At 45.8% G+C, this 25,243-nt stretch overlaps 1 protein-coding gene across 2 annotated transcripts in view; it reads right to left on the bottom strand.

The window, feature by feature from the left end:
- LOC139265286 (SH2/SH3 adapter protein NCK1-like) overlaps nucleotides 1-25,243 on the bottom strand; it is a 248,713-nt gene that overhangs the window by 53,740 nt on the left and 169,730 nt on the right. For both annotated transcript variants that reach the window (XM_070882237.1, XM_070882238.1), the window contains exon 3: nucleotides 24,946-25,189. In XM_070882237.1, the coding sequence (XP_070738338.1) occupies nucleotides 24,946-25,171 (226 nt within the window). In that variant the 5' untranslated portion in view covers nucleotides 25,172-25,189. The remainder of the gene's footprint in view (nucleotides 1-24,945; nucleotides 25,190-25,243) is intronic.

Genomic DNA, 25,243 nt, shown 5'->3' with positions numbered 1-25,243 from the left:
TGTGGTTGAGAATTCTACAGGTTCACAGTTCTCCTCATCTCGGTCCTAAATGCTTACCCTTTATCCTTAGAATGTGACCCCTGGTTCTGGACTTCCCCAACATCGGGAACATTCTTCCTGCATCTAATCTGTCCAATCCTGTCAGAATTTTATATGTTTCTATGAGATCCCCTCTCATTCTTCTAAATTCCAGTGACTATAAGCCTAGTCGATCCAGAATTTCGTCATAGCTAATTCCATAGGCTCTGGATCAGTTCCTATGGATTGGAGAGTAGCTAACGTAACCCCACTTTTTAAAAAAGAAGGGAGAGAGAAAACAGGGAATTATAAACCAGTTAGCCTAACATCAGTAGTGGGGAAAATGTTGGAATCAATTATTAAAGATGTAATAGCAGCGCATTTGGAAAGCAGTGACAGCATCGGTCCAAGTCAGCATGGATTTATGGAAGGGAAATCATGCTTGGCAAATCTAGAATTTTTTGAGATGTAACGGTAACGGTAGAGTGGACAAGGGAGAACCAGTGGATGTGATGTATTTGGACTTTCAAAAGGCTTTTGACAAGGTCCCACACAAGAGATTAGTGTGCAAAATTAAAGTACATTCAGGGGTATTCAACATTTAGGAAGGATAGACAGAAAGGAAAAGGAGGTGGGGGTGGCATTGCTGGTTAAAGAGGAAATTAATGCAACAGTAAGAAAGGACATTAGCTTGGATGATGTGGAATCAGTATGGGTGGAGCTACGAAATACCATGGGGCAGAAAACGCTAGTGGGAGTTGTGTACAGACCACCAAACAGTAGTAGAAAGGTTGGGGACAGCATCAAACAAGAAATTAGGGATGCATGCAATAAAGGTACAGCAGTTATTATGGGTGACTTTAATCTACATATTGATTGGGCTAATCAAACTGGTAGCAATGCGTTGGAGGAGGATTTCCTGGAGTCTATTAGGGATGGTTTTACATAGAAATATAGAAACATAGAAAATAAGTGCAGGAGTAAACCATTCGGCCCTTCGAGCTTGCACTGCCATTCAATAAGATCATGGCTGATCATTCCCTCAGTAACCCTTTCCTGTTTTCTCGCCATACCCCTTGATCCCCTTAGCCGTAAAGGCCATATCTAACTCCCTCTTGAATATATCCAATGAACTGACATCAACAACTCTCTGCAGCAGGGAATTCCATAGGTTAACAACTCTCTGAGTGAAGAAGTTTCTCCTCATCTCAGTCCTAAATGGCCTACCACTTTTCCTAAGACTTTGTCCCCTGGTTCTGGACTTCCCCAATATCGGGAACATTCTTTCCGCATCTAACCTGTCCAGTCCCGTCAGAATCTTATACGTTTCTATGAGATCCCCTCTCATCCTTCTAAACTCCAGTGAATAAAGGCCCAGTTGATCCAGTCTCTCCTCATATGACAGTCCAGCAATCCCTGGAATCAGTCTGGTGAAACTTCGCTGCACTCCCTCAATAGCAAGAACGTCCTTCCTCAGATTAGGAGACCAAAACGGAACACAATATTCCAGGTGAGGCCTCACTAAGGCCCTGTACAACTGCAGTAAGACCTCCCTGCTCCCGATTTCAAATCCCCTAGTTATGAAGGCCAGCATACCATTTGCCTTCTTCACCACCTGCTGTACCTGCATGTCCACTTTCAGTGACTGATGAACATGACCCCCAGGTCTCGTTGCACCTCCCCTTTTCGTAATCTGCCGCCATTCAGATAATATTCTGCCCTCGTGTTTTTGCCCCCAAAGTGGATAATCTCACAATTACCCACATTATACTGCATCTGCCATGTATTTGCCCACTCGCCTAACCTGTCCAAGTCACCCTACAGCCTCTTAGCATCCTCCTCACAGCTCACACCGCCACCCAGTTTAGTGTCCTCAGCAAACTTGGAGATATTATACTCAATTCCATCATCTAAATCATTAATATATATTGTAAAGAGGTGGGGTCCCAGCACTGAGCCCTGCGGCACTCCACTAGTCACTGCCTGCCATTCTGAAAAGGACCCGTTTATCCCGACTCTCTGCTTCCTATCTGCCAACCAGTTCTCTATCCACGTCAGTACATTACCCCCAATACCATGTGCTTTGATTTTGCACATCAATCTCTTGTGTGGGACCTTGTCAAAAGCCTTCTGAAAGTCCAAATACACCACATCCACTGGTTCTCCCCTGTCCACTCTACTAGTTACATCCTCAAAAAATCCCAGAAGATTTGTCAAGCAGGATTTCACTTTCATAAATCCATGCTGACTTGGACCAATCCTATCACTGCTTTCCAAATGCGCTGCTATTTCATCCTTAATGATTGATTCTAACATTTTCCCCACTACTGATGACAGGCTAACCGGTCTATAATTACCCGTTTTCTCTCTCCCTCCTTTTTTAAAAAGTGGTGTTACGTTAGCTACCCTCCAGTCCATAGGAACTGATCCAGAGTCGATGGACAGCTTGAAAATTATCACCAATGCATCCACTATTTCTAGGGCCACTTCCTTAAGTACTCTGGGATGTAGACTATCAGGCCCTGGGGATTTATCGGCCTTCAATCCCGTCAATTTCCCTAACACAATTTCCCGCCTAATAAGGATATCCTTCAGTTCCTCCTTCTCACTAGACCCTCGGTTCCCTAGTACATCCGGAAGATTATTTGTGTCTTCCTTTGTGAAGACAGAACCGAAGTACTTGTTCAATTGGTCTGCCATTTCTTTGTTCCCCATTATAAATTCACCCGAATCCGACTGCAAGGGACCTACTAATGTTTTTCTCTTCACATATCTATAGAAGCTTTTGCAGTCAGTTTTCACATTTCTGGCAAGCTTGCTCCGTACTCTATTTTCCCCCTCTTAATTAAACCCTTTGTCCTCCTCTGCTGAATTCTAAATTTCTCCCAGTCCTCCGGTTTGCTGCTTTTTCTGGCTAATTTGTATGCCTCTTCCTTGAATTTAACACTATCCTTAATTTCCTTGTTAGCCACGGATGAGCCACCTTCCCCATTTTATTTTTACTCCAGACAGGGATGTACAATTGTTGAAATTCATCCATATGATCTTTAAAGGTTTGCCATTGCCTATCCACCATCAACCCTTGAGGTATCATTTGCCAGTCTAATCTAGTCAATTCGCGCCTCACACCATCAAAGTTACCTTTCCTTAAATTCAGGACCCTAGTTTCTGAATTAACTGTGTCACTCTCCATCTTAATAAATAATTCTACCATATTATGGTCACTCTTCCCCAAGGGGCCTCGCACAACAAGATTGCTAATTAGTCCCTTCTCATTACACATCACCCAGTCTAGGATGGCCAGCCCTCTAGTTGGTTCCTCGACATATTGGTCTAGAAAACCATCCCTAATACATTCCAGGAAATCCTCCTCCACCGCATTGCTACCAGTTAGGTTAGCCCAATTAATATGTAGATTAAAGTCGCCCATGATTACTGCTGTATCTTTATTGCACACATCCCTTATTTCTTGTTTGATGCTGTCCCCAACCTCACTACTACTATTCGGTGGCCTGTACACAACTCCCACTAGTGTTTTCTTCCCTTTGGTATTCCGTAGCTCCACCCATACCGATTCCACATCATCCAAGCTAATGTCCTTCCTTACAATTGCATTAATTTCCTCTTTAAACAGCAACACCACCCCGTCTCCTTTTCCTTTCTGTCTATCCTTCCTAAATGCTGAATACCCTTGGATGTTGAGTTCGCAGCCTTGGTCACCCTGGAGCCATGTTTCCGTGATGCCAATCACATCGTATCCATTAACTGCTATCTGCGCAGTTAATTCGTCCACCTTATTCCGAATACTCCTCGCATTGAGACACAGAGCCTTCAGGCTTGTCTTTTTAATACACTTTGCCCCTTTAGAATTTTGCTGTTAAGTGGCCCTTTTTGTTTTTTGCCTTGGGTTTCTCTGCCCTCCACTTTTACTATTCTCCTTTCTATCTTTTGCTTGTGTCTCCATTTTATTTCCCTCTGTCTCCCTGCATGGCCCCCTGCCATATTAGTTTAACTCCTCCAAAGCAGCATTAGCAAACACTCCCCCTAGGACATTGGTTCCGGTCCTGCCCAGGTGCTAACCGTCCGGTTTGTACTGGTCCCACCTCCCCTAGAACCGGTTCCAATGTCCCAGGAATTTGTATTCCTCCCTGCTGCATCACTGCTCAAGCCACATATTCATCTGAGCTATCCTGCGATTCCTACTCTGACGAGCACGTTGCACTGGTAGCAATCCTGAGATTACTACTTTTGAGGTCCTACTTTTTAAATTTTAACTCGTAGCTCCCTAAATTCGTCTCGTAGGACCTCACCCCACTTTTTACCTATATCATATGTACCACGACAACTGGCTGTTCACCCTCCCTTTTTAGAATGTCCTGCACCCGCTCAGAGACATCCTTGACCCTTGCACCAGGGAGGCAACATATCATCCTGGAGTCTCGGTTGCGGCCACAGAAACGTCTATCTATTCCCCTTACAATTGAATCCCCTATCACCATCGCTCTCCCACTCTTTTTCCTGCCCTCCTGTGCAACAGAGCCAGCCACGGTGCCATGAACTTGGCTGCTGCTGCTCTCCCCCGATGAGTCATCCCCCTCAACAGTACCCAAAGAGGTGTATCTGTTTTGCAGGGGGATGACCACAGGGGCCCCTGCACTACCTTCCTTGCACTGCTCTACCTGTTGGTCTTCCATTCCCTATCTGGCTGTGTATCCTTTTCCTGCTGTCAGACCAACTCGCTAAATGTGCTATTCACGTCATTCTCAGCATCGTGGATGCTCCAGAGTGAATCCACCCGCAGCTCCAGTGCCGCAATGTGATCCGTCAGGAGCTGGAGGCGGATACACTTCCCGCACACGTAGTCCTCACGGACACCGGAAGCGTCCCTGACTTCCCACATAGTACAGGAGGAGCATAACACGTGTCCGATCTGTCCTGCCATGACTTAACCCTTAGATAAACTTAAATTGGAAACAATGCTAAAGGTTACTTACTGATAAAGAAAAAAGAAAAACTACTCACCAATCACCAGCCAATCACTTATCCCCTTGGCTGTGATGTCACCTTCGACTTCTTTCTACTTTTTTGCGTCCCTGCTGCAGCTGTACTGGTTGGCCTTTTGTAGGCGGCTGCCGCTCCGACCCCAGAACTCCTGCCTCTCCTCGACTCTCCGATGCCTCACCGACTCTGGGCCTTTTGTAGGCCGCTGCCACTTCGACCCTGGAACTCCCGCCTCTCCTCAACTCCCCGACACCTCACTGACTCTGGGCCTTTTGTAGGCCGCTGCCGCTCCGACCCGGGAACTCTCTCCTCTCCTCGACTCTACGGCGCCTCAATGACTCTGGGCCTTTTGTAGGCCGCTGCCGCTCCGACCCCAGAACTCCCGCCTCTCCTCAACTCTTTCTAGAGCAATATGTCGAGGAACCAACTAGGGAGCTGGCCATCCAAGACTGGGTGATGTGTAATGATAAAAGACTAATTAGCAATCTTGTTGTGCGAGGCCCCTTGGGGAAGAGTGACCATAACATGGTAGAATGCTTTATTAAGATGGAGAGTGACACAGTTAATTCAGAAACTAGGGCCCTGGACTTAAGGAAAGGTAACTTCGATGGTTTGAGGTGTGAACTGGCTAGAATAGACTGGCAAATGATACTTAAAGGGTTGATGGTGGATCGGCAATGGCAAACATTTAAAGATCACATGAATGAACTCAGCAATTGTACATCCCTGTCTGGAGTAAAAATAAAACGGGGAAGGTGGCTCAACCATGGCTAACAAGGGAAATTAAGGATTGTGTTAAATCCAAGGAAGAGGCATATAAGTTGGCCAGAAAAAGCAACAAACCTGAGGACTGGGAGAAATTTAAAATTCAGCAGAGGAGGACAAAGGGTTTAATTAAGAGGGGGAAAATAGAGTACAAGAAGCAGCTTGCACAGGAACATAAAAACTGACTGCAAAAGCTTCTATAGATAAGTGAAAAGAAAAAGATTAGTGAAGACAAACAATAGGTCCCTTGCAGTCGGATTCAGGTGAATTTATAATGGAGAACAAAGAAATGGCAGACCAACTGAACAAATACTTCGGTTCTGTCTTCACGAAGGAAGACACAAATAACCTTCCGTACGTACTAGGGGACCGAGGGTCCAGTGAGAAGGAGGAACTGAAGGATATCCTTATTAGGCGGGAAATTGTGTTAGGGAAATTGATGGGATTGAAGGCCGATTAATCCCCGGGGCCTGATAGTCTGCATCCCAGAGTACTTAAGGAAGTGGCCCTAGAAATAGTGGATGCATTGATGATCATTTTCCAACAGTCTATTGACTCTGGATCAGTTCCTATGGACTGGAGGATACCTAATGTATCACCAGTTTTTAAAAAGGGAGGAAGAGAGAAAGTGGGTAATTATAGACCAGTTAGCCTGACATCAGTAGTGGGGAAAATGTTGGAATTAATTATTAAGGATGAAATAGCAGCGCATTTGAAAAGCAGTGACGGGATTGGTCCAAGTCAGCATGGATTTATGAAAGGGAAATTATGCTTGACAAATCGTCTGGAATTTTTTTGAGGATGTAACTAGTAGAGTAGACAAGGAAGAACCAGTGGATGTCATGTATTTGGACTTTCAGAAGGCTTTTGACAAGGTCCCACACAAGAGATTGGTGTGCAAAATCAAGGCACATGGTATTGGGGGAAATGTATTGACCTGGATAGAGAACTGGTTGGCAGACAGGAAGCAGAGAGTTGGGATTAACGGGTCCTTTTCAGAATGGCAGGCAGTGACTAGTGGAGTGCCGCAGGGCTCAGTGCTGGGACCCCACCTCTTTACAATATACATCAATGATTTGGATGAAGGAATTGGGTGCAATATCTCCAAGTTTGCAGATGACACTAAACTGGGTGGCGGTGAGAGCTGTGAGGGGGATGCTCGGAGGCTGCAGGTACACTTGGACAGGTTAGGTGAGTGGGCAAATGCATGGCAGATGCAGTATAATGTAGATAAATGTGAGGTTATCCACTCTGGTGGCAAAAACAGGAAGGCAGAATATTATCTGAATGGTGACAGATTAGGAAAAGGAGAGGTGTAACGAGATCTGGGTGTCATGGTACATCAATCATTGAAAGTTGGCATACAGGTACAGCAGGTGGTGAAGGCGGCAAATGGTATGTTGGCCTTCAAAGAGAGAGGATTTGAGTATAGGAGCAGGGAGGTCTTACTGCAGTTATACAGGGCCTTGGTGAGGCCACACCTTGAATATTGTGTACAGTTTTGGTCTCCTAATCTGAGGAAGGACATTCTTGCTATTGAGGGAGTGCAGCGAAGGTTCACAGACTGATTCCCGGGATGGCAGGACTGACATATGAAGAAAGATTGGATCGACAAGGCTTATATTCACTGGAATTTAGAAGAATGATAGGGGATCTCATAGAAACATATAAAATTCTGACGGGATTGGACAGGTTAGATGCAGGAAGAATGTTCCCGATGTTGGGGAAGTCCAGAACCAGGGTTCACAGTCTAAGGATAAGGGGTAAGCCATTTAGGACTGAGATGAGGAGAAACTTCTTCACTCAGAGAATTGTGAGCCTGTGGAATTCTCTACCAGAGAAAGTTGTTGAGGCCAGTTCGTTAGAAATATTCAAAAGGGAGTTACATGTGGCCCTTACGGCTAAAGGGATCAAGGGGTATGGAGATAAAGCAGGAATGGGGTACTAAAGTTGCATGATCAGCCATGATCATATTGAATGGTGGTGCAGGCTTGAAGGGCTGAAAGGCCTACTCCTGCACCTACTTTCTATGAAACCACTTGGCAGCAACACGGATGTTGGAAACACAATCTCAATTTAATTTGCGATTGCAGCTAAGAGTTTATCTACCTACACCAGTCCTAACTTGGAATCATAGCCAAAAACACCATAACTTTACCAACTTGATGCTCAGTAAAACTGTGCCCTGCAGTAAACTAATGAAAAAAGCAGTGCTCAACTAAAACTCAGGTGAAAACAAAAAAAGTGAGTAATTAAAAGTGCAACTAATGTCTCACTTCTTGTTGCAAAGGTTTAAAACAAAGTTAGGTTGGGAAAAAGGGTCATATTTCGGTATTCATTTAGGTTGATTTGGCCTTTATGTTTAATGACCTTTGAAGATGACCTTTTTTTAAAAAAAAGAGGTTTGCTGGTAAAACAAATCATAACCTCATTGTTGTTCAAGAAATCCATTCACAAAATGGGTTCAAACACAAGAAAATAAATGATCACATCAACAACTTGCAATGATATGGGGATGTGCAAGAGGCCAGAATTGGAGGAATGTAGATATCTCTGAGGGTTGTAGGAGGTTACAAATTTGGGAGGAGGCCTTGGAAGGATAAGATGAGAATTTTAAATTCAAGACATTGCTGGACCAGGAGCCAATGTAGGTCAGCGATCACAGCAGTGATGGGTGAACGGTATTTGTTGCGAGTTAGGACACGGACAGCGGAGTTTTGGCTGAGCTGAAGTTTAGAGGATGAAAGGTGGGAGGTTGCCCAATAGAGCACTGGAATGCCACAAAGATAATAAAAGGAATGGGAAATTAGAACTTTGAATTCGACTCATGAATCCAAATATTAGAACTGGCTCATTCCAAAATCCCAATTCTCCTTGATATAACAATCCACTTTTCAGGGCTGGGAATAAATCTACCAATACCATGACACTGGCTATTTCTTACTGCCCTTCACTCCCAAATAGACCAAAATCATAAACACTAACAGAAGCTTGAAGACCTTTCTCCCCCACCCCCCCACCCACTGCATACAGACATTTTAGAACATAATAGGAGCCAGAGTAGGCCATACGCCCCTTCAATCCTGCTCCGTGTGTATTTTGGTGATACACAAGTTATATTTTGGGACCTTCCCATATGGTTGACTACATTGCTCATCAATGCAGGAAAAATAAACTGAAGTTGAAATTGATGACTCACAGAAATTTGCAATATTGCTCAGGAAAAAAGTTCAGGCGCTAAGATATGTGGATGTTATTAACAATGATTGTCTACATCAAGACTACAGTATGTTGTATTTGACCCCGAGGGAAAATAATTGATGACAGATTTTAAGGTAACTAATAGTCTTGCACAACTGTCGAACAATGTTATTTACACAACCTCCTCTCTTCCAACGCCCCCAAGCAATTACTACTGTAGCCTAGTTACTGACTTAAACTCCATATTGTGCACAAGGCTGGTCCCAATTTCACTAATGTTATGTTGACATATCTGAATCTAACAAGCAAGCTGACGCACTGCTAGTTTTTAATTATAAAACACCATACTGTTTGTTCCATTCCCTTCTTTTCCCTTACCACTTTATAGTGAAGAATTATTCCTTCATAAACAAGCTCCTCAAATCACATCACAATCACTACTCAAATCATCTCAAAGCATTTGAAGCAAAATGCTGCTGTGTTATGATCAGGTATATTGTAAACTGATTGTGAAAACCACATTATTTAGAGCAAAGTGGAAAACACTGCCTTCCTTCACAACTCTAGGTCAGTTGCACTATTGACACAGTGTCAAGTATGGAGAACATAGAGGATATTGTTTTAGTCACCAAAAAGGAGATGTGTATTGATTATCATTGAGAATGATTGACAAAATCAGGGTTCTGCCATACTAAAGCAAGGCCGTGGCGTTAGTCGAAATTAGACTTCCTCGGGTCGGGAGGCTAAGGTAACAAGGATTTTAAATGAAAGAGGGAAGGTGAAGTGCCCAAAAGGAGAAGGTTCCAGAGGAGTGTATATGTGGAGGAAAGGGGAAAGAAAAGAAGCCAGACTGTGACTTGAAGACTTAAAAAAAAAAATCAAAGCACTGTAATATGGGCAGAGTGGGGAGGGGGAAGAGAATAAGAAATAACCATACATAAGCCAGGTTTCTGTCAGCATCACGATCAGGTTGTGGATAACCAGGGCCTTATTCACTAGAAAGCAGGCATTCTGGAGTAAGTGTGGAGTAGTGGGAGTGGGGCCGAGTTGGGTGACAGCGGATTACTCCCGGCAAGAGTGGAATATGGGGTAGATGTTCTTAGAGAGGTAGCAAAGAGTTGTGAAGAACAACCCACAGTATGTCTGATGTTTAAAATACCAAATTTTAATTTATGGACCTGACAAAAATACTACATTTTAAACAGGATAAGGAAAATTTTCTCTTTTCTAGGCAAGACAAATTGATAAAACTGAAGCTCACATTAAAGTTCCCTACTTGTCCATGTCTATTATATTATATATACACACACACACATAAAATATACATTAAAAAAAATATATAAGTACCGTGTAGTCAATAATGAAAAAATAATGGGATCAGTTCTGGTCAGTGAGCATTTATTGAAAAATGCATCATGTCGCTCAGTGATATGGTAAGACAGCCACTGAGCAAGTCAGTCACACGTGAAATGCAAGAGTTTATTGATCCTCTTTTTGTAAAGGTCATCCAATATGAAGGAAATAATAGCATGGACAGACCCTCATTAAGAACTTGGATGATACCCTGATCTTATTCCACTGTGAAAGTTGATTTTGTCTTGGCTTAAGCGAAATACATCTGCATAGTATTCTTGGTCAGCAGACAGGAGAAAATTTCTGTAACATATTTTAATTTCTGGAGCAAAATGAAGTTTCTGAGCGAGGGTAGGGCGGGAACCAAGTCAAGGTTTAAAAAAAAGGACAAGAGTTCCATGAGTTGCTTGTTATTCAATATATCACTTATATGGTGATTGCTGAGAGAACTAAATTAACCAGCCATGCACAGCACATATTTTATTTTTCTAGTTTTCACTCCTGATGGCAGTGGCTCATACTGACAAATCTTTGAGCACAAGTCGCCATTGGTACCTCACCCCAATAGAAAAAAACGACTTGCATTAATATAGCAACTTTCATGATCTCTGGATGTCAGGACGTCTCAAAGTGCTTTACAACCAATGAAGTACTTTTGAAATGCAAAAACTCTTGTAATATAGGAAACATGTCAACCAATTTACACACTGCCAGTTCCCACAAACAGCAATGGGATAATGACCAAATAAAATAGTTTTTATATGAGGGATACATATTACATCCACCTGAGAGGACAGACGGAGCCTCGGATTAATGTCTCATCCGAAAGACGACACCTCAGACAGCGCAGCACTCCCTCACTGGTGTGTCAGCCTGGATTATATGCTCAGTCTCTGGAATGTGAATTAAACCCACAATCCTGTAGCCATTCTTAGGGCCCAAGTTTCCACAGGATAAAAAACGGGCACCCCTCCGAACTGGGCACCCGTTTTTCGCGCCTAAAACGGCGCCAGAAAAAAAACGCGCTATTCTCGAGCGCTTTGCAGCTCCTTGTCTGTTTGGCGCGGAGCCTACACTCGCACCGATTTTGTAAGTGGGAGGGGGCGGGTACTATTTAAATTAGTTTTTTTCCTGCCGGCAACGCTGCGCGTGCGCGTTGGAGCGTTCGCGCATGCTCAGTGTGAAAAAAAACATTGGCACTCGGCCATTTTTGTAGTTCTTTGTAGCTGTTTAATTTTTGAACATTTTTTAATAAAATCACATTGCCATCAGCACATCAGCACTGAGGCTACCCTTCTCACTGTCTCCTTCCCCTCCCCACCCTTCACGGCAAAAACGGCTGTCTCCTTCCCCTCCCTCCCCTCCACAACAACAACCCGCTGTCTCCTTCCCCTCCCTCCCCTCCACAACAACAACCCGCTGTCTCCTTCCCCTCCCTCCCCTCCGCGGCAACAAACCGCTGTCTCCTTCCCCTCCCTCCCCTCCACAACAACAACCCGCTGTCTCCTTCCCCTCCCTCCCCTCCGCGGCAACAAACCGCTGTCTCCTTCCCCTCCCTCCCCTCCGCGGCAACAAACCGCTGTCTCCTTCCCCTCCACAACAACAACCCGCAGTCTCCTTCCCCTCCCTCCCCTCCGCGGCAACAAACCGCTGTCTCCGTCTCCTTCCCCTCCCTCCCCTCCACAACAACAAACCACTTTCTCCTCCCCAACCCCCTCCCGCTCAGCGGCACGGATGGCTTTCTCTCCACCCCCACCCCCCCCCCCCCCCCGCCCTCCAGCTCAGCGGCAACGAACGGCTGCAGAATTCTCCCTGGCTGAAGCACTTTCACACAGGTCGGAAGATGGTTTATTTAATCTTTTCTTTGCTTTTAAATGTTTATTCAGGTTGGATTTATTTGTATAATATTTGTAGAAGTATAAATAAGGATTTATTGTAGAATTTAATGACTTCCCTTCCCCCCACCCCCCACCTCGTTCTGGACGCCTAATTTGTAACCTGCGCCTGATTTTTTAATGTGTAGAACAGGTTTTTTCAGTTCTACAAAAATCTTCACTTGCTCCATTCTACTTTAGTTTGGAGTACGTTTTCACTGTGGAAACTTTCAAATCAGGAGTCAGTGGCCGGACACGCCCCCTTTTGAAGAAAAAATTCTGTTCCAAAGTAGAACTGTTCTACCTGACTAGAACTGCAGAAAAAAAAATGTGGAGAATTGCGATTTCTAAAATAGTCCGTTCTCCACCAGTTGCTCCTAAAAATCAGGCGCAAATCATGTGGAAACTTGGGCCCTGTGTCTAAGGCGGACAATAAGTACTGTCAAATAACACATCCTAGCCTAGTTTGGTAGGGGAACAGCAGAAGAGAGGACTGGCATGATAAGCCAACCCTGATCCTGTGCACAGACACATAGGCCCTGATATTTATGGCGACGGGAATTCCAAGTGGTGTGGGAGGAGCTCTTGTCAGAAACGCTTTGGAATTTTAGCTCCATGGTGTACGAGCGTGTTTTTTTTTTGGAGACTGGTTCCCCGCCTGGAAGCCAGCCTGATTGACAGGCTCAGCTCACTCTTGGGCAGGGAATACTGCAGAAGAAACTGCACCCAGCAGCAGATAGGTTTCCTGCTGCTCGGGTTGGGATTGCGAGGTGGGGTGGTGGATACAGCGTGGTTTGGAGGGTTGGGACTGATCGCGTGTGTGTGTGTGTTGGTGGGGGTGGGGCTCCTCACTGGGGAGGTTAACAGGTTTGCTTGGTGGGCCGGGGTGTGTGAGAAGCATCGGTGTTCCTCCTGACCCACAAGCGGTGCTGGAAAAGCACATACCTGTAAAATCCAGCTGTCCTCTCCTCCCTTCAGCTACTGGGTTTCCAGAGGCCTGGAAAACCTGGCCAGCCAGCGTAAAGCCTGAATCACAAATAAAATCTTAGGCACGCGGCCTCATTAAAATATTTAAATGAGCGGCCCGCCTCCTGGGAACGGGCTGGTTGCCCGCAACTCGTCCCATCTCTGCTCAAACCGGAGGCGGGTGCGTTTGAGGCGGGTTGGGGTTTGAGATTTTTTTTGCATTTTTACTTGCCCCAAAGCCACCTGTTTTTTGGGGGTTAGAATTACCCCCAGTGGTTTTTCCACTAGCGGTTGCAGGAGTGGGAAACATGGCTGACTTTTTCCCTCTTTCTAGCCTGGGGACATTGCAATCAATTGTTGAGCACCTGCATGCCGTGACCAGCTCGCTCAGCACAGATTGGGATCAAGCAGGGACTCTCCTGGTCTGTATAGGTAGCACAATGAATCGTGAGTAGACTAACCCACTAAACTATCAAAAGGAAGTAGATTTTTTTTAAATAAAGAATTTCAGTTCTAAATTGATTTTACCCAATAATCAAAAATGTAAAGATTTAAAACTCACTATTTTATGGAATATAGATTATGCAGGACAAAAAAATTCCATGATTTTAGAGCACCCAACAGTGTCAGAAATTCAGGATTAAGGCAGCAGTGGAATTGCTCATTTGCATCTTCTCCTGGCCATTTACTAGCCAGTGGGATTTAGAATCAGATCTTTGTCTTATTTTAATATGTGACACTGTAGCGGGTAACATGCAGGAAGAAATAGAAGAAAGAGAAAAAGAAAATCGTACATTTATATTCTGGTCATTTGGCAATGTAAATATGTGCCATATATAAAAAAACAGCAACTATTTAAAAAAAACTTAACTAGAAAGTATTTAATCTTGAATTAGTCGTGTAATTTATAATTAAACTCATCCATCACCCTTTAGGGATGGCTTCAGAAAGGTTCTTGAACACCAATTTGAAGGACCAAAGATGTATTGATAGAATTACCAGCAAATGATCATTTAGAGATGTGTGGCCTTTAAGATGGTTGTCTCGATATTCAAACTTGAACTTGCTGTAATGAAAGTGATATTTTGGCATGTAGACCGTAAAAATGTATTTAATGGTAAACTCGTTTCAAGATGGATAGAGCACTTAGTTGAAAATCTAAATGGTTGCTCAGACTATCTGTATCACAGCCCACTAACCTCGCGAGTATCTTTTCTTCTGAGTATGAATTTGATTGTGCATATCTAATTATTGTGAACAAGGATGTTTACCAGCAGCATGACGTTTGGATTCCAGGCAGCATGTCTTTACATCTCATTAACATTCCATGCAGGGCTACTTTGTCAATTCATCCCGATGTGATGAGGCAGACGAGAGTGTAATTTCTGATTATTTAAATACACGACAACAATCAAGTGGAAGTCTGGATAAGTCTCAAGGATGAAAGACAAATCTCAAGCCACTGTCTCATGGTCTATCAAAATAATATTGCTAAGATTCTATTTGCTTTACTGTCTTCAAATAAATTGCTTATAACCTTAAAGGGGAAAGTATCCTTAAAAATATATATATATATCTAGCAAGAGACCAGCATCTCAAGAGCCTGCCCAATGAAGCTGGAAGAACAGAAGACTCTTTTAAATAGCCATCCCAGTTATAGCATGGATATAAATATATAACTACTTGCACTGAGTGATCCACAGAAACAAAACATTATTGTAAATAATTCTGATCAGCAGTTTTAGCCTGTAGAAAGCAATCTAGCATTGATGTTTTCCACCTTCTGGATTCACAAGCAATATATTGTGCTCTTCGTAAGTAATTTATCACAAAATGGGTGTTCATTTTACAATTTAGACGATATTCTGTACAGCAGAGTAGAAAAAAAAGAGAGGTTTCAAGGCATATGGCATAGTACCGATTCCAAAAACTGCTAATCCATTTGATGCCTTTATCAACGAACTATTCTGGGGCCCTGCAAGTATGCTTAAAACAAAGTGAATAATCCATGGAATACATTGAATATAGAACCACTGTCAAATGCCTCTTGTGATTAACAGAGCGAGTAGTTCAGCCATGTAGACAAGGAAAGCCCAGTGTCCCTAGGTTAGGGAGGGAAAAATAAGCCAGGGTCTCCACCTTAATCACTATCCAGCAAACCCTATTGTAAATTGTGAATGTGAGGAGACGATCGGGCAAGCTGTGACACACACCATGAAAGGAATAGTTGGTCAACTCATCACTTAACTCACAACAAGAATGGCCACAGGGCTGAGTTACTCGAGGGCCCAACCCCCCATGGAATGATACCCCAAAGAGTCAACCCCTTGACAGAAGGAAGATGAGAAAACTGGCAGGAAAATTGGGAGCATGGAACCCGGACCACATTAGCAATGAACCCGATAGACAGTCATACCTTACTTGCATCAACATTTATAGATCACTCATATTCACAAGATTTGCATTTTACTGAACCACACAGATTTGAAGCCAACAAATGAAAGTCTCTATGCATAATACACAAAATCACTACCTGGTTTCACCAATGGGTGTCATCATCCCAAAATCAACCAGCCAAGAAAAGACATGTCTGAATGGGTGGTTGCATTTTTTTTTGCAACAAGAAAAGACCAATTAAAAAGGGATATTCTGCAGTTTCCACTAAAATTAGATTAACAATTATATGAAAAATTATTCAACTATAATTTAATGTTTAAGAACGTAGTAATACCATATTACCTTAACAGACACTTACAGTATTACGTGGAGGAAACTGTTGATTTTGTCAACCAATAAAAGAACTCAAATATTTTAAGTGGATTTTTCAGCTCAAAATGAGCACTGTGACTGACAACCAGGGACATTTCACTGTATGTCACAGTGTTTAAAACTATGTTAAACTCTCTCAGCACAATTCAAAATGTTGGATCTGGGGTAGATCTTTGGACTAGCCGAGTCAGAAAGTTGCTTTTTCAGAACTCAAAATCTTAATCTCGTCAGATCGGCAGACCGTGACATAAAGGATTCTACTCGCTGAATACTGAGGCAACGGGTGAATGTATTATAGCGGAAAAACCTTAGAGGGGAATTGTACGCTCCTTCCTTCCCAGCGTGCTACTGATCCCCATTAGATCAATAGCACAGAGGCACATATAATTCACTGCCTTCAATCGCAGTTGGCAAGACTCACAAGAAGTCATGTCCTGGATGCCAGAGGTGTGAACATTATCCCCTTTAAATTGATTCTGTGCCATGGCACACCAATATAAAAGTCCTAGATTTTGAGTTGATGAAATTATGGAAACATTTACACATCCGTTTCTTCCTGTTTCAGCTGTTCTCTTCTTCACTTGTCACCAAGATAACCGAGCCAGATTTGTTATTGTGAATGCCAGGAGCCAGCTTTTCGGACTGCAGTCTCCCAGATTCTAAATTAAAACATCAATATAAAAGTAGGTTTAAATAAGGTTGGAACGAAGACATGAATTGCTATTTGAATATATAGCTGTGGCTTCTCTGCTTCTTGCTCAATGTCAGGAGCAGTCTGTTCGTCATTGTCGTATAGGGAATATTTAGAGCCTAGCTGGTCCAGAGGTCCAACCACAATGGTTACAGATACTATCCTGAACTTTGAGGATATGATGGGAGCAGCTGAGGTCATAGCTGGAATGCAAAGTATGAGAGCAAAATGTATACAGACACAATTTCCAAGCACTTGCCGGTGACAAGGAGGGAACCATTGCAGTGACAGATATTAGATCTCTGTGATCTCATGTCACTGGTAAAGAAAGTTAGCATTGATAAGCCATCATGTCTGAGGCCCTCTTTAATAATCCATTGACATGTGACTAAGTGAGAGTTGGACAACTGGAATGAGTGGCTGCTTCAACTCAAAGCCCAGAGGCCAGACAACATTAGGTAGAACCTTCAGTCTTTGTTTTGGGCACTTTTGAGATGGTGGTCTTTTAATCAATGTTAAGGAAAAATCTTGACCAGTAATTCCAGTGCTGTGAAGATGAACCTCTCTGGAATTCTTGAGTGCATAATGCAGTGGATATTATGGAAGCATCCCAAGGACATTACATCCAACTCTTCTAAGTATTTGTGTTAAAGGTCGCAGAAGTGGCACATCAGCAAGATGACACGAGAAAAATTGGTGCTTGCTATCTTGCAGTCACATTAGGTGAGTGATTTTGAATCTGCCAATTAATTGCTCGTCATAAATGAAATCCATGTGTATGTAGAAGTCCTGCATCACTGCCATGAATGGAACGCTGTTCCCTCTCTGCAGGACTAGAGGAAGAGGTCATATACACGGTGAAAGGAGAGGAAAAAATATTACAAAAACAAAGATTGATCTGCTGCATTAGGGGGGGGTATTTCAATTTGGATTTATCGGAATGACATGCCAACTAGCTGTAGTGAGGCAGAAGAAAAATGACCTGCAGATTTAGTCTGTGGAGGATCAATTGCCACATGGCAAATGGTAACCGTGCATGATAGCTGTACTTCCAATCGTTAACAGTGCATGATAGCTGTACTTCCAATCGTTAACAGTGCATGATAGCTGTACTTCCAATCGTTAACAGTGCAGGATAGCTGTACTTCCAATCGTTAACAGTGCATGATAGCTGTACTTCCAATCGTTAACAGTGCATGATAGCTGTACTTCCAATCGTTAACAGTGCAGGATAGCTGTACTTCCAATCGTTAACAGTGCATGATAGCTGTACTTCCAATCGTTAACAGTGCATGATAGCTGTACTTTCAATCGTTAACAGTGCATAATAGCTGTACTTTCAATCGTTAACAGTGCATAATAGCTGTACTTCCAATCTTTAACAGTGCATGATAGCTGTACTTCCAATCGTTAACAGTGCATGATAGCTGTACTTCCAATCTTTAACAGGACTGTCAGCAGTGCAGAAATGTTAAAAAGGTGATTTAATTCCAAACTCATTTAAACAAATGAAGCTGTGTTTAGGTTTAAGAGAGACATGAAAAAATAGGCTACATTTTTAAGCAAGCACAAGTAAGTCATAGTCCAAATCAATGAGACTTTATGGGTCCATCGAACATGAATCTCAGTCTTTGTGGCAGGTCAAAAACTGTTTTAAAGGTTAGGTGTAACTGAATGGCTCACAACTCACCCAAAATTCAGACTCGTTCGATTGAAGGTTTAGCTTATAATGAGTCACACTGTCTATCTGTTTAAGCAAAAATATTTGACACTGTTTATTGAAGGGGCAGTGAATTAATTAGTGGGGAACAACAGGCTGACACCCAGAAATTATCACATCAAAATTTTGTCAATACCCTGTATGGGTATCCTTATTTCAACTTCTCTCTCCCTCGGTCAGACAGAATGAAAAACTCTTTAGCAATGCAAAACATTTTCAGGGAAAGTATATCGTTTCAAGAAAGAAAATTATACTGCATTCTTATTAAAAGTTTATACCATGGTTTTGACAACAGATGAAAGAGATGGTTGTTGCACTACACAGAGGTGATTGTTCTTAACACAACTTCTTCATCTTGGATTTAGACATTAATTGGAGTAGAACTTCATGACCAGTTTTTTTTATACGCCAGATAGTTCAAACTATAAATTATTTGTTACCAAATTTTTAATAAAGTTATCCCCAATAAAACCTTTACTCTCTCCTGTCCTGTTTGTTCCCCTTGGCATGGCCCTGATCTTCACTTTTTAAAAAAAGGAGGGAGAGAAAACGGGGAATTATAGACCGGTTAGCCTGACATCAGTAGTGGGGAAAATGTTGGAATCAATTATTAAAGATGAAATAGCAGCGCATTTGGAAAGCAGTGACAGGATCGGTCCAAGTCAGCATGGATTTATGAAAGGGAAATCATGCTCGACAAATTTTCTATAATTTTTTGAGGATGTAACAAGTAGAGTGGACAAGGGAGAACCAGTGGGTGTAGTGTATTTGGACTTTCAAAAGGCTTTTGACAAGGTCCCACACAAGAGATTGGTGTGCAAAATTAAAGCACATGATATTATGGGAAATGTATTGACATGGATCGAGAACTGGTTAGCAGACAGGAAGTAGAGAGTCGGGATAAACGGGTCTTTTTCAGAATGGCAGGCAGTGACTAGTGGGGTGCCGCAGGGCTCAGTGCTTGGACCCCTGCTATTTACAATATACACCAATGATTTAGATGAAGGAATTGAGTGTAATATCTTCAAGTTTGCAGATGACACTAAACTGGGTGGCGGTGTGCACTGTGAGGAGGATGCTAAGAAGCTGCAGGATGACTTGAACAGGTTAGATGAGTAGGCAAATGCATGGCAGATGCAGTATAATATGGATAAATGTGAGGTTATCTACATTGGTGGCAAAAACTTGAAGGCAGAATATTATCTAAATGATGGCAGATTAGGAAAAGGGGAGGTGCAATGAGACCTGGCTGTCATGGTACATCAGTCATTGAAAGTTGGCATACAGGTACAACAGGCGGTGAATGGCATGTTGGCCTTCATAGCTAGGGGATTTGAGTATAGGAGCAGGAAGGTCTTACTGCAGTTGTGCAGGGCTTTGGTGAGGCCTCACCTGGAATATTGTGCTCAGTTTTGGTCTCCTAATCTGAGGAAGGACATTCTTGCTATTGAGGGAGTGCAGCGAAGGTTCACCAGACCGATTCCCGGGGTGGCAGGACTGACATGTGAGGAGAGACTGGATCGACTGGGCCTGTATTCACTGGAGTTTAGAAGAATGAGGGGGGGTCTCATCGAAACATATAAAATTCTGACGGGACTGGACAGTTTAGATGCAGGAAGAATGTTCCCGATGTTGGGGAAGTCCAGAACCAGGGGTCACAGTCTAAGGATAAGGGATAAGCCATTTAGGACCGAGATGAGGAGAAACTTCTTCACTCAGAGTTGTTAACCTCTGGAGTTCTCTACCGCAGAGTTGTTGATGCCAGTTCGTTGGATATATTCAAGAGGGAGTTAAATATGGCCCTTACAGCTAAAAGGATCAAGGGGTATGGAGAGAAAGCAGGAAAGGGGTACTGAGGTGAATGATCAGCCATGATCTTATTGAATGGTGATGCGGGCTCAAAGGGCCGAATGGCCTACTCCTGCACCTAGTTTCCATGGGCCCAAGTTTCGGCCTCAGTTGCTCCTGATTTTTGGAGCAACTGGTGTAGAACGGAGTATCTTAGAAATTCAAATTCTTAGCATTTAGTTTGCTCCAGTTCTAGTCAGTTAGAACAGTTTCACTTTGGAACAGAATTTTTTTTTCCAAAAGGGGGCGTGTCCGGCCACTTACGCCTGTTTTCAAAGTTTCAGCAGTGAAAACTTACTCCAAACTAACTTAGAATGGAGTAAGTGAAGATTTTTGTACGCTCGAAAAAACCTTGTCTACACTTTAGAAAATCAGGCATGGGTTACAAATCAGGCGTAGGGAATGGGGGGCGGGGTTTAAAGGGAAGTTTACAAACATTAAACACTTCAGTTTTACAAATAAAGAGCCATCATCAATAATAAATGATAAAAACATCAATAAATCAACCAATAAATCAATCAAAAAAATTAATAAGAAATCATTTTTTTTTTAAATCAATAAATAAAACATTTTCTACTTACCGACTGCAGCACGGGGAGCCCTCCAACAGCGTGCTGGGAACCCCCACCCACCAGTGTGTCTCTGTCAGTGTCTCGATCTCTGTCTGTCTGTCTGTGTGTGTCTCTCACTCTCTGTCTGTCAGTGTCTGTGTTTCTGACAGCGAGGGGAGGGGGAGGAGGGGGGTAGAGGGAGAGAGGGGGGGGCAGGGGGAGGGGGAGAAGGGGAAGGGGGGGAAGGAGAAGGGGGGAGGGAAAGGAGAACGGGGAGGGGAAAGGAGAAGGGGGGGGAAAAGGAGAAGGGGGGGGAAAGGAGAAGGGGGGGGGAAAGGAGAAGGGGGGGGAAAGGAGAAGGGGGGGGAAAGGAGAAGGGGGGGAAAGGAGAAGGGGGGGGGAAAGGAGAAGGGGGGGGGAAAGGAGAAGGGGGGGGAAAGGAGAAGGGGGGGGGGAAAGGAGAAGGGGGAGGGGAAAGGAGAAGGGGGAGGGGAAAGGAGAAGGGGGAGGGGAAAGGAGAAGGAGGGGGAAAGGAGAAGGGGGGGGAAAGGAGAAGGGGGGGGAAAGGAGAAGGGGGAGGGGAAAGGAGAAGGGGGAGGGGAAAGGAGAAGGGGGAGGGGAAAGGAGAAGGGGGAGGGGAAAGGAGAAGGGGGGGGAGGAGAAGGGGGGGCAAGGAGAAGGGGGGAAAGGAGAAGGGGGGAAAGGAGAAGGGGGGAAAGGAGAAGGGGGGAAAGGAGAAGGGGGGAAAGGAGAAGGGGGGGAAGGGAGATGGGGGGGGAAGGGAGATGGGGGGGGGAGATGGGGGGGAGGGAAGGGAGATTGGGGGGGGGGAAGAGAGATTGGGGGGGGAGGGAGATGGGGGGGAGGAAGGGAGATTGGAGGGGTGGGAAGGGAGATTGGGGGGGTGGGAAGGGAGATTGGGGGGGGGGAGGGAGATGGGGGGGAGGGAGATGGGGGGGGGAGGGAGATGGGGGGGGAGGGAGATGGGAGGGGGAGGAAGATGGGAGGGGGGAGGAAGATGGGAGGGGGGAGGAAGGGAGATTGAGGGGAGGGAGATGGGGGGGAAAGGAGATGGGTGGGAAAGGAGATGGGGGGAAAGGAGATGGGGGGGCAAGGAGATGGGGGGGCAAGGAGATGGGTGGGAAAGGAGAAGGGGGGGAAGGGAGAAGGGGGGGGAAGGGAGAAGGGGGGGAAGGGAGAAGGGGGGGGAAGGGAGAAGGGGGGGGAAGGGAGAAGGGGGGGGAAGGGAGAAGGCGGGGGGAGGGAGAAGGGGGGGGAAAGGAGAAGGGGGGGAAAGGAGAAGGGGGGGGGAAAGGAGAAGGGGGGGAAGGAGAAGGGGGGGGAAGGAGAAGGGGGAAGGAGGAGAAGAGGGGGAAAGGAGGAAGGGGGGAAGAAAGGAGAGGGGGGGGAGAAAGGAGAGGGGGGGTGGAGAAAGGAGAAGGAAGGGGGGGAAAGGAGAAGCAGGGGAAAGGAGAAGGGGGGTGGAAGGAAAGGAGAAGGGGGGGAAAGAAAGGAGAAGGGGGGGAAAGGAGAAGGGGGGGAGAAAGGAGAAGGGGGGGAAAGGAGAAGGGGGGGAAAGGAGAAGGGGGGAAAGGAGAAGGGGGGGAAAGGAGAAGGGGGGGAAGGAGAAGGGGGGGAAGGAGAAGGGGGGGAAGGAGAAGGGGGGGCAAAGGAAAGGGGGGGGGAAAGGAGAAGGGGGGGGAAAGGAGAAGGGGCGGGGAAAGGAGAAGGGGGGGGGAAAGGAAAAGGGGGGGAAAGGAGAAGGGGGGGAAGGAGAAGGGGGGAAAGGAGAAGGGGGGGAAGGGAGATGGGGGGGGAGATGGGGGGGGGAGATGGGGGGGAGGGGAGGGAGATTGGGGGGGGGAGGGAGATGGGGGGGTGGGAAGGGAGATTGGGGGGGGGGAGGGAGATGGGGGGGGAGGGAGATGGGGGGGGGAGGGAGATGGGGGGGAGGGAGATGGGAGGGGGAGGAAGATGGGGGGGGGAGATGGGGGGGAAAGGAGATGGGGGGGCAAGGAGATGGGGGGGCAAGGAGATGGGGGGGAAAGGAGAAGGGGGGGAAAGGAGAAGGGGGGGAAAGGAGAAGGGGGGGAAAGGAGAAGGGGGGAAAGGAGAAGGGGGGAAAGGAGAAGGGGGGAAAGGAGATGGGGGGAAAGGAGATGGGGGGGCAAGGAGAAGGGGGGGCAAGGAGAAGGGGGGAAAGGAGAAGGGGGGGAAAGGAGAAGGGGGGGAAAGGAGAAGGGGGGGAAAGGAGAAGGGGGGGGAAAGGAGAAGGGGGGGGAAAGGAGAAGGGGGGGGAAAGGAGAAGGGGGGGGAAAGGAGAAGGGGGGGGAAAGGAGAAGGGGGGGAAAGGAGAAGGGGGGGGGAAAGGAGAAGGGGGGGGAAAGGAGAAGGGGGGGGGAAAGGAGAAGGGGGGGGAAAGGAGAAGGGGGGGGAAGGAGAAGGGGGGGGAAGGAGAAGGGGGGGAAAGGAGAAGGGGGAAGGAGAAGGGGGAAGGAGGAGAAGAGGGGGAAAGGAGGAAGGGGGGGAAGAAAGGAGAAGGGGGGAGAAAGGAGAGGGGGGGGAGAAAGGAGAGGGGGGGGGAAAGGAGAAGCAGGGGAAAGGAGAAGGGGGGGTGGAAGGAAAGGAGAAGGGGGGAAAAGAAAGGAGAAGGGGGGGGGAAGGAGAAGGGGGGGGGGGAAGAGGGAGGTCAGGTTGGGTGGGTGGGAGCGCGGGTTGGGTCCGGTGGGCAGGGGGTGGGGGAGCGGAAGTCGGGTCGGTGTCGGGGTCAGGTCCGGTCCGGAGGCGGGAGTCGAGTCGGGTCGGGAGGAAGCAGGAGCTGGGCGTGGGAGGCAGCCTTATGCACGCAGCCCCAGTGAGGCCATTCGGCCAGGGCTAGGGGCTGCGTGTTTCGGGCCCCTCCCACACAGTTTTGGGCGCCTGGAGCTACTGCACATGCGCGCCCACTGTAGCACGCATGTGCAGAGGTCCCGGCACTGTTTCCAGCGCAGGGATCTAGCTCCGCCCCCCACAGCTCGTGCTGCGCCGCGCCGAGGGCCAGAGGACCTGCAGGGAGCCGGAGAATTTGAAGGTTTTTTTTAGGCGCACTTTGTGGCGCGAAAAATGGGCATCCAGGTCGGGGCTGCGCCGTTCTAGGCACGGCCCGAAACTTGGGCCCTGTTTCTCTCCACAGATGCTGCCTGAGCCGCTGAGGTTTCCAGCATTTTCTATTTTTATACAAGATTCCAGCATCCACAGTATTTCGCTTTTATATCTGTATGAGTGTTTGCAGACATTTAACTGCACTTAAAAGTGATTCCACTTCAGCTACTGCACATGCGCGCCCACTGTAGCGCGCATGTGCAGAGGTCCCAGCACTATTTTCAGCGCAGGGACCTAGCTCTGCCCCCCACAGCTCGTGCTGCGCCGCATCAGACTCAAGAGGACCTGCAGGGAGCCGGAGAATCTGTAAGTTTTTTTTAGGCGCACTTTGTGGGTTCTTTGCTTAAGAATTCATAGCAACAAAATGCTATTGAGAACTAGTTCTTTTATTAACAAAGTTTCAACAATCACACTACACATTACCAGTTCATCCACTTGGTTCACAACTGCATATCTCATCGTGGATGACCTGGGGTCAACTGACTGGGGTTTTATTGAGTCTTGTAAACATCAAGTGACTGGCTACGCCACTCACAATGCAACAGCGCTACAACTATTTTAATAGAACACAAAATCAAGCGCCCCCCCTTTTGGCACAAATTTCAAAATAAAATTTTACAGAAACTTAAATCAAATTAAAATTTGGTTGCTGGGGATGATGATATACTCCAGTCCCTCCATTGCCCACCTCTCGCGGAAGGCCGTGAGCATACCGGTGAACACTGCGTGCTCCATCTCCAGGGACACCCTGGCGCGAACGTAACCGCGGAAGAGAGGCAGGCAGTTGGGCTGAACGACCCCCTTTACCGCCCTGTGGCTGGATCTGTTAATGACCACCTTGGCCAGAGCAACAAACCTGTGAGCATACTCCCAGGTGCATACATTACAATTATCGTTGCTGATATTCACAATTTGGTTTCACACTCTGACAGGAAGAGTTTTCAATAATGACATCAATTTGGGTTCGGAGAATTTAAAAACAAAACTAAAATCAAGTATTTTACTGCGTTATAGTACTCCGGCATATATCATCAATGGCAAACTTACCCAAAGTATCCTTCAGGTTCTTCACAATAGAAGCTTTCCTGGCACTGTTCTTTCTTTCCACATAATTTGAAGGTACAAAGCCAGTTTTGTTTGTGGAGTTTCGAACACGCCACCATGACTTGGAGTCATCCAACAGCCATAATCGCTCATTCTTCTTTATGTCCAGCTCTTGCTCCTGCTGGGCCACATAGTCAAACTTGGCAATCACAATCACCTCTTCTGTCATCTTCCCGTGGGTTCAGCACTGAAAGTTCGAGGAGAAAACAATCATTATTGTAAGAGAATTCTGCAAAGAAAC

This window comes from Pristiophorus japonicus, chromosome 6 (assembly GCF_044704955.1).
Source record: "Pristiophorus japonicus isolate sPriJap1 chromosome 6, sPriJap1.hap1, whole genome shotgun sequence".
Lineage (NCBI taxonomy): Eukaryota > Metazoa > Chordata > Chondrichthyes > Pristiophoridae > Pristiophorus > Pristiophorus japonicus.
The sequence above is the reverse complement of the archived record's forward strand: the minus strand, read 5'-3'. Positions and strand labels throughout refer to the sequence as shown.